The following is a 10,216-nucleotide window of genomic DNA, read 5'->3' as shown; positions in this document are numbered from 1 at the left end:
CAACCTGTTATAATATGCACGGTATATGAACACTAAACAAGTGAGGCTTCTTAAGCTGTATCTGTCGCCCCCTGGTGGCCGGAAGTTATAACTGCAAGTTATTTAGTAAAAACTGGTCTCACGCTCTCTCTCACACACACACACTCACACACACACTCTCTCACACACACACACTCTCAAACACACTCACGCACACTCTCTCACACACACACACACACTGTCAAACACTCTCACAAACACACACACTCACGCACACTCTCTCTCTCACACCTCTCACACACACACACACTCTCTCTCTCACACACACACACTCTCAGACTGACCCAGGTCTGGTGCTGTTGCTCCTGCTGTTGCAGCTCTGCTTCATCCACACACGGTCGGTCCAGATTAAACCACAGAGACTCGGTCACACGCGGGAACAGAGACGGGAACAGGCTGGACATCTCTGCACACAGTAAACATTCACTTCTATGGTAATGCCACGCTTTTATGATGTGATTGCTTTGAGTAATACATAATTACTCAAAGAAAAATCATGCAGTTAATTACTAACTGCATGATTTTTGCTGTACATTTCTTCCATATGGACATCACCCTGACATAGTCACCACTGATAAGCTACTCCTAAATATAATCTAGAAACTTTAATTTTCTGTGAAGCTGCTTTGCAATGATTTGAATCGCGAAAAGCGTTATACAAATAAACGTGAATTGAAAAGTAATACATAAATGCATAGCATCACTAATAAAATACCTTGGTATTACCATGCTTTTTTCACATGCATAATACTGCATTTTTACAACACATTATGATATTCTTATACGTTTTTTTGAGTATTATATAAATGCATGGCATTACTAAAAAGTACCACGGTATTACCATGTTTCACATCTTATGACATAATATTCTTATAAATGTTTCAGCACTGTTAATCTATGGTATCACTAAAAACACCATGGTATTCTCATACATTTCTTTGAGTTATACAAAGCCATAGCATCACTAAAATACCACGTTTTAACGTGTACTATGGCAATACCACGTTTTTATTAACACGTTATTACATATACTACCATATTTTTAGACATACACCAAGGTAGTACTATAGTTTTATTTTTAAGACGTATGTAAATACCATAGGATGTGAATTTTAACTTTATGCTATTTCTCAGAACACCACAGTATACTTCCACAGTTATTCTTCATCATAACAACACTGAACATTACACAAACAGAAGCGACACGGAATTCTATACTCCGCCGTTCGGTCACTTAAATGCATTTACATGACTAAATACCATCTCTGATTAATTTTAATTAGAGTAATTAACATATTTTTACCTGCAGATGCGCAGAAAGTTCAAAAGTAAACACACGGCTGGTGCTGCACTGAATGCGTCCCCCCGGAAACACACCATCCAGCGCTCTTTAGTTCCGCCGCTCACTGAAAGCGAGTGCCTGCTGAAGGTAGGCTCTAGTTTATAGTTACACATACAATGCTCATTTGTTGAAAGAAACACTTCTTTAAATTATATTTTAAACGATCATTATTGCGGCTTGCCCACTTCAGACATTAAAGTCCGCATGAAATCAAAATTGACTTTATTTAATTTACTAGCGCACATTGCTAGTCTTGATGTGAACAATTAATCAGACTTAATCACATAATTAAATGTGAACATTTGCTTCCTCTCTGGAATGGCATTCCTTCTCTGATGACGTCAGTTTGACGGCTTGGGCAGAATATCCTTAAACACGCCCCTCCAGCCGTTAGATTGCTATGAGTGAGAGACCGAGAGGAGGAGCGCAAAAATAAAACCACGCCCTCTATTCAATATTCCGTTTCTGATGGAAATACGTCACTGCACTGAAATAACACAAAAATAACACATAGTGTCACTGCAGGCCAGTGGTTTGAGTCTTACCTCTCAGATAGGTCCTTCAAGGTATCTTGGAGAGGTGAGGTGTCCAAGTCGCAACATCTAGCTACTGGGGTGCCTCAGGGCTCAGTACTTGGACCACTTCTCTTCTCTGTCTACATGGCATCACTAGGTTCTGTCATTCAGAAACATGGATTTTCATATCACTGCTATGCTGATGACACTCAAATCTACCTCTCATTCCATCCTGATGATCAGACGATAGCTGCTCGCATCTCAGCATGTCTAACAGACATTTCTTGTTGGAACTCCTTGTTCAAGCTCTTGTTCTGTCCAGGCTGGACTATTGCAATGCTCTCTTGGCAGGTCTTCCAGCCACTTCTATCAAACCTCTACAATTAATCCAATATGCCGCTGCAAGATTAATCTTTAATGAGCCGAAAAGAACACATGTCACACCTCTGTTCATCAATTTGCACTGGCTACCAGTAGCTGCTCGCATTAAATTCAAGGCATTAATGTTTGCCTACAAAACCACCACTGGCTCTGCACCCCTTTACCTAAATTCATTACTTCAGAGTTATGTGCCTTCTAGAAGCTTGCGTTCTGCAAGTGAACGTCACTTTATTGTTCATCTCAAAGAGGCACAAAATCACTTTCACGGACTTTTTCATTAACTGTTCCCTCCTGGTGGAATGACCTGCCCAACTCAATCCCAGCAGCTGAGTCCTTAGCCATCTTCAAGACACGACTAAAAACACATCTGTTCCACCTTTATTTGACCCTCTAACTCGCACTGTAACTAGCACTCTCTATTCTAATTTAATTCTACTTTATCTATATGTAGCAGGGGTATGTTGTTACACCAGATTATACATTTTATTTACTTGTATTTTATTTTTACTGATTATTTGTTAGGGGGTATTTTATTTTGAGTCACAGTATGCACGTCGGCTGAAGTCCTACGTATGTGAGAGGTTCAAATCGTAGCGCAATCGGAGTTCATCCTCTTTCCTGCAATGTCACTAGAGAGGAGAGGTACAATTTCATGAGCTCCGTTCATTTGATGATAAATTGTTTTATAGGCGTTCATTTCATGTTTAAAAGATCAACTGTGAAAAAGTGTTTCATGTGATGTTATGTTTGACCATTAGTTCGAGTTATAAATCAGTTAAATGAAGTTTATTTGAGTGCTGTTAATGGGTGAATAGTATATTGCGTGAAATGGCAGCCTGGCGTGTGCGTCGTGAGCGAGAGGTGTTAGCGGCTAACATTTTGATTAAGAGATAAAGATATATATAATGTGTATGTATAATTATATGTATATAATTGGGTATATTTTGTAAGCATACTAAAGACATATATTCTAGTTTATTAATATGATGGACATTGCATCATTGTGTGTTTTGTGGTTGACTACCTGGTGTATGTAAACATGTATTTTGCAGATAACAGCGCTTGTCTGTTTGTGTGTTTTACCGCACAGGTATGTTAATTGGCCTCCAAGAAACACTGTAATGCTGTTTTGAGTTATTTTATATAAGAATGACATGTTGTTAATTATCATAATTTATTATTATTATATACACTTTGTATTATTATATATAATGTGTATGTGTGTTGTAAAGTGTGTGTGTGTGTGCGCTCTTTCCTGCAATGTCACTAGAGAGGAGAGGCAAAAGATACCGTATTTAAGATTAACTTTAATCCTGTTGCACCGTAACTTTAAACTCAGATTTAAATCTCGTTTAACTTTAAACTTAATCGGGGTTTAAATAAAATAAAATGCACATGCAATTAAAACATGTGACTGACTGAACAAAAACAGTGGAGGTCTGACGAAAACAGGTCTCCGAGAGGTGTTTATTGCAAATAAAAATGAAAATTAAAGCCGAGTCTTTCCGAGTCACAGGGCTCAAGTCCGAGTCAAGTCTCGAGTCATTGCTGTCAAAGTCTAAGTCGGCTCTCAAGTCGTCTTTAATTACGTCGAGTCCAAGTCTCAAGTCCACACCCCTGCTAAACACAGCCCTCAAAACTCACACCGTCGCTCAGAAACCAGCTTATAAAACAGATTTACTAACCAAAATCTTATAAAAGTGTGTGAGATCAAAGGAAACCTGATTGAAGATGCACTCAACACACTCTATAAACCTTGACCACTGAGCTGATCGGTTGTGTTTCTGTTGTAATAAATGAGATCTGCTGAATGTCTGGGGTGTTTGGTGTGTTATGAGGGTTCAGGAGTCCACGAGGCACGAGGCAGGTCAGAGGGACTGTACAGTGAGGACAGAGGAGGCGTCTCATTACTGGAGTCAACACTCTTCAGGAGTCTTCATGTAGACTTTGATCCGCTGAACCAGCGACATTCACACAGTCCTGAACCTCCTGGAAAATAAAGAGCTTTAGCTGCCTTTAACTTCAGATTCTACCAGCAACATGGACATTTCTCTTTCAAGGTATGAAAACAAAGCTTACTTTATTATTTCATTCCTCACAGGGTGACTTCAGAAGATCACTGGTTTTTATGCTTCTGTTTTGCATTTTCTCTGATAAAGAGTTTAATTATTTGAATGAAAAGTTGAGAATTAAGATGAATCTGAGAAGGTTTTAGTATTTTGTCTCATTTTTGCTTTAATGACAGCGGCACAAAAATGGATTTGTCTAATAGAAATAGTGCAAAATTACTATTTATAAAATATTAAAGTATCTCCAGATCAGTCGGATTCTCACAAAAATTACATATACTTATTTATTTCACCTCAACATTTTTCTTTATTTTATTTTTTATTGTTTTATTAGTAGCAGAAGATTTTAAGAATGTTTGAGTGTTTGTTTTGTTTAATTTTTGCAGCACTAATATTTGATTAGGTACAGAATCAAATATTTATTTACTATTTATAGGATGCCATATCTACTGATTGGCTTCATCACTCTGTCTCCTCTCCACCAATAAGCTGGTGTGTGGTGAGCGTTCTGGCGCACTATGGCTGCCGTCGCATCATCCAGGTGGATGCTGCACACTGGTGGTGGATGAGGAGATACCCCCTGACAATGTAAAGCGCTTTGAGTGCCTAGAAAAGCGCTATATAAATGTAATGAATTATTATTATTATTATTATTATTAATATTAAACAAATATGTGGCTGGATTTTGATGTGAGAGACAACAGGAGATGCACTTTTTCACTGGAGGAAGAGTTATTATGGATTATGGACTCTATGGTTTTTGAGTTAGAAACGTCTTAATGCTCGATTAGTTTCAGCTTTTGTCTTCTCCAGATGTTAACTGATGGACTGGAGTGCTGTGGATTACTTGTGGATTATTGTGATGTTTTTATCAGCTGTTTGGACTCTCATTCTGACGGCACCCATTCACTGCAGAGCATCCATTGCTGAGACACTGATGCAATGCTACATTTCTACAAACCTGATGAAGAAACAAACTCATCCTGATCTCGGATGACCATTTCCTGAATGTTTGTGTCTCTCAGTGTGCTCCGTGGAGAGATAACGCCTGCTGCACAGCGAACACCACAGAAGAAGCTCATCAGGATAATTCATACCTGTACAACTTCAACTGGAATCACTGCGGCATTATGAGCGACAAATGTAAGGAACACTTCATTCAGGACACGTGTTTCTACGAGTGCTCGCCGCACCTGGGGCCCTGGATTCAGCCGGTACGAGATCATTATACAGTACTGCTCAAAACTGTGGAATAATTAAGATTTTAATGTTTCTGAAAGAATCTCGAGCTGCGTTTATTTGATCAAAAATACTGAAAAACAGTGAAATATTGTTACAATTTAAAACAGCTGTTTTCTATGTGAATATCTGTTAAACTGTAATTTATTTCTGTGATGCGCAGCTGTATTTTCAGCAGCATTACTCCAGTCTTCAGTGTCACATGATCTTCAGAAATCAGTATAATATGCTGATTTGCTGCTCGAGAAACATTTCTGATTATTATCAATGTTGAAAACATTAATATTTTTGTTGAAACTGTGATACATTTTATTTTTCAGGATTCACAGATGAATAGAAAGTTCAAAAGAACAGCATTTATTTGAAATAGGAATCTTCTGTAACATTATAAATGTCTTTACTGTCACTTTTGATACATTTAATGGATCCTTCATGAACTATTAATTTATAAAAAATATTTTTTTCCCCACAATAATATTCGGCAGCACAACCGTTTTCAACAGCAATAAATTACATTCTAACAGAAATAGAAAAAAGCTATTTTAGTCTGATTAATGCAAAAAGAGACTTCTTTCAGAAACATTCTCCTAATTATTCAAACTAATGACTGGATAGATAGATGTTAGTGGTGTGTGTCGTGAGCAGGTTTAAGCATCAGTGTTGTTGTGGTGTGTTGAAGGCCAGCGAGTCGTGGCGTAAGGAGCGTATCGTGGACGTGCCGCTGTGTCTGGAGGACTGTGAGAGCTGGTTTGAGGACTGTAAGGATGACTTCACCTGTAAAGAGAACTGGCACAAGGGCTGGGACTGGAACTCGGGTCAGTCCGCATGAGATCTGAATGAATCCAGTACTCTTTCTGAGCTGCTGATTCCAAAAATACTGTCTGTTTTGCTCTTTCACGTCACTAAATATGATGCATTTCAACGCATTTTTGCTTTTGAGAATGATTTGTGTGGTGAAGAAGTCTCGTATTGTCCCTTAATCAGCAGAAAAACACACAAACACGATTCCTGTCTGAACGCTCGGATCGATTCTCAGCTCATTTTCACACGCACGACAGGATTTGAGTCCGAATTATGATCCAGAGACAGAAGAAAATCAAACATGAGCCTGATGATTTCTGCTTTTACTGCATACAAGCAGACGCAGATATCACAGATTCTCTCTACATTTCTGTAAACGTGTAAATTTCTTTGATATTAAATAGTTTTTGAATATATTTTCTCACTCCTTTGCAAATAAGTTAAATGATAGAAATATTTGATTGCTTTTGTTATTTTGAAAAGTGCATTAAAGCTGATACATATATAGAATTAGAAAAATATTCATTCTTATTTTGTGAAAAAAAAAACTACATGAAAGATTTTACTTATATTTTTGAACTCACATGAGCTAATATTAGGCCTTTTCTGCTAATTAGCTGATTGTATATATATTTAATTATTGCACGTTGCCTAAAAAACATTATTTCTGAATGTCTGCTGAACGTTCAAAATGTCCAGGTTTGTAAATGTTTTTTTATTGGTTACACAAACGCTACAGGAACGCTACATTGTATCATTTTGTAAACATTATGGGAACGTTACTTTTGAATGTTCTCTGAACGTTCTGAAACAAGTAGCAGCATTTAAACCATGTTAGATGGATTATGTATAAATAACATAATTTTGAGAGCATTATTAAAGACCTGATAACATTCTATTAAAGAGATAGTTTGCCCCAAAATGAGAATTCTGTCATCGTTAACTCACTCTCGTCTTTCCAAACCTCTATGACTTTCTTTCTTCTGTTGAACACAAAAGAAGATATTCTGAAGAATGTTGGTAACCAAACAGTTGACGGTAGCCATTGACGTGTATAGTGTGGAAAAAATACTATGGAAGTCAATGGCTACCGTCAACTGTTTACTGTCCCTTTAAGATTACTGGAAGAACGTTTACTCAGAACTTTGGCAGAATGTTCTGAGAACGTTTCCTGTTTGCTGGAGCCATGCTTACGTCTTTACATCTCTCTCTGTGTGTGTCAGGCATTAACCGCTGTCCGCGCGACTCTCACTGCAGCCGCTGGACGGAGATCTTCCCCAGCGCTCAGGACATGTGTGAGAAGATCTGGTCAAACTCCTACAAGTACACCACGCTCACCAAAGACAGCGGCCGCTGCATGCAGATGTGGTTCACGGGTCCGAACCCCAACAGAGAGGTGGCTGAGTATTACCTGAGTGGCGGTCCGGAGACGGTTGCCATGGCAACAGGCCTGCAGGTGTTTGTGCTGCTGGTGATGCTGCTGCGCTGACCGGATCACAGTCACACCTGAGAATAAATGTCTAAAGACCAACGCAATGCAGGACTGTTGATTTTCTGTGCATGTATCTAAGCCAAAGCAGAATTCAAAATGCTTGTTTATGATTAAGCCACTTTCATGTGCTAAACCATGTGACTTTGAGTAACATGATGTAATCTATATTGATAATCTGTTTATTGATGTAGATTTGTTGAACTACTCCAGGATGTCTATTGATTAGAAAATAATTACTAATAATAATAATTATTCATTTTATTGGGTGACATTATTTGAAAAGCATCACTTACTGACTACAGTGGTGTTCAATACATGGGGTTAAAAAATGTGAAACTACATTAACAGAACTAATTCTGGCATAAAATCTATGAATAACTGAATTTATATATATATATATATATATATATATATATATAGATATTATGTCAAAATATAAATGTTTATTGAAAATAAATATGAACTTTAAACAACATGCAATAATTATATAAGTAAAATAAAATAATTATTTTATTTATACAATTATTGCATGTGGTCTAATAAAATAAAATTATAAAATATAACACCAATAATTTATATTATTTTGCACAATTATTGCATGTTGTCTAATAATATAATAAATAATTGTTTCATTTTTATTTCATTATTTATTTTATTTTAATTATAAAATGACTGCATGTTGTGTAACGGAATAAAATAAAATATATAATACAATAAAATATTTAAAATAGCAATTATTTGTAAATAAAAAAAATTATAAAATAAAATAATTAATCTTAATTTTATTTTATTAAACAATATGCAAAAATATAAATAACATAATAAAAACACAACAAAACAAAACAAGGGGGTGCAAGTAAAGCAGAGCATGTCCAGCTGTTCTCTTGTGTTGTGTCAGTGAACCGACAGGTGGAGGTTTAGGAGCGACAGTCCAGAGATGGCCAAACCGCAGTGATTATTACTCATTTAACGCTTCTCATGGAGAAGATGTGCACATTTGCCAGCTCTCAGGAAGGAAAGTGCGGTTCAAACGGCTTAACAGACAGAAAAACACTCAAATGTAATGAGAAGGTCTAGTAGCATCATACACAATCTAGTTATGATTCTTTTTCTATGTAATTTCTCTCTCTTATAGACATGATCTGATAGAAAATCCACACCACAAATCTATTATTTATTTATCAATACTGATGTTGGTACTTCAACTCCTTCTGTAGTGTGACACCATTATGATCTTTATGATAATTAAATTCAATAAGCCTATAATTCACCAAACATCACACTATGAAAACAACAACATAAAACAGTAAATCTAAGTTATCTTGTAATTAAAAATGAAATGCAATTTATTTTATTGTATTGTCTAATAAAATAATATAAAAACTACATTCTCAAAAAGGTAAACCTCATATTTAAATGAATATGAATTAAAATGAATAGTTATCACTAAATAAATAAATACATAGGATCTTTTTACACACTTAAATGTCCAGTGTTTAAACTGTTTTAAAAACATTTTAAATCTTTTAAAACATTTAAAAATCATTTTCTTGATGATGTGAACGTTAAGGAAATGTTACATTGTATCATTTTGCAAACATTATGGGAATGTTACTTTTGAATGTTCTCGTAGCGTTCTGAAACAAGTAGCAGCATTTAAAACGTTAGTGTCCAACTAAAATGTTTCAGAAATAAAACTTTCCATGAGTGATGTATAAAATAATGTCTTTGTGCACGTTTTGAGAACATTAAAAACAAAACTTATTTAAAAAATGATAACTTAAAAAAAGGAAAGTTTGTTCATAACTTTGTGTGAGAGTGTACTGGTTTATATATCCTGGTGGGGACTTAACCCTGAATACACACAGACTCATTGGGACTCGTGTCACGGTGGGGACCTAAATTGAGGTCAAAAGGCTTATAAATCATAAATCGATAGCTACATGGAGGAGAGTGGGGAGAAAATTACAAGACACACTTTGGCAGAATTACAAATAAAAATAATAAAAGAATCAGGATGCTTTCTGGAGCAGAGTATATAGAACAGTCCGCTATATCACCAGCAAAGGATAGTAATACTAGTAAATTTTGACCTTGTGGGGACATTTTTGAGGTCCCCATTAGCAAACAAGCTTATAAATCATACAGAATTAGTTTTTTTTTTGAGAAAGTAAAAATGCACAAAGTTTTCTGTAAGGGGTAGGTTTAGGGGTAGGGTTGGTGTAGGGCAATAGCACATACAGTTTGTACAGTATAAAAACCATTACGCCTATGGAATGTCCCCATAAAACATGGAAACACAACATGTGTGTGTGTGTGTGTGTGTGTGCGCGCGCCC

General features: G+C 36.3%; 1 protein-coding gene across 1 annotated transcript; it reads left to right on the top strand.

Annotated features, from left to right (window-relative positions):
- Positions 1-5,320: 5,320 nt before the first annotated feature.
- Positions 5,321-8,151, top strand: folr (folate receptor; the record flags this gene model as incomplete). The annotated part of the gene is made up of 3 exons (XM_016515281.1): positions 5,321-5,560; positions 6,265-6,400; positions 7,610-8,151. Coding segments are annotated over 3 exons (642 nt in total), but the record flags the coding sequence as incomplete, so codon positions are not given.
- Between the last annotated feature and the right edge of the window lie 2,065 nt (positions 8,152-10,216).

Source organism: Sinocyclocheilus rhinocerous, unplaced genomic scaffold (assembly GCF_001515625.1).
Source record: "Sinocyclocheilus rhinocerous isolate Xijiao unplaced genomic scaffold, SAMN03320098_v1.1 scaffold867, whole genome shotgun sequence".
Lineage (NCBI taxonomy): Eukaryota > Metazoa > Chordata > Actinopteri > Cypriniformes > Cyprinidae > Sinocyclocheilus > Sinocyclocheilus rhinocerous.
This window is presented reverse-complemented; position numbering and strand designations above follow the sequence as displayed.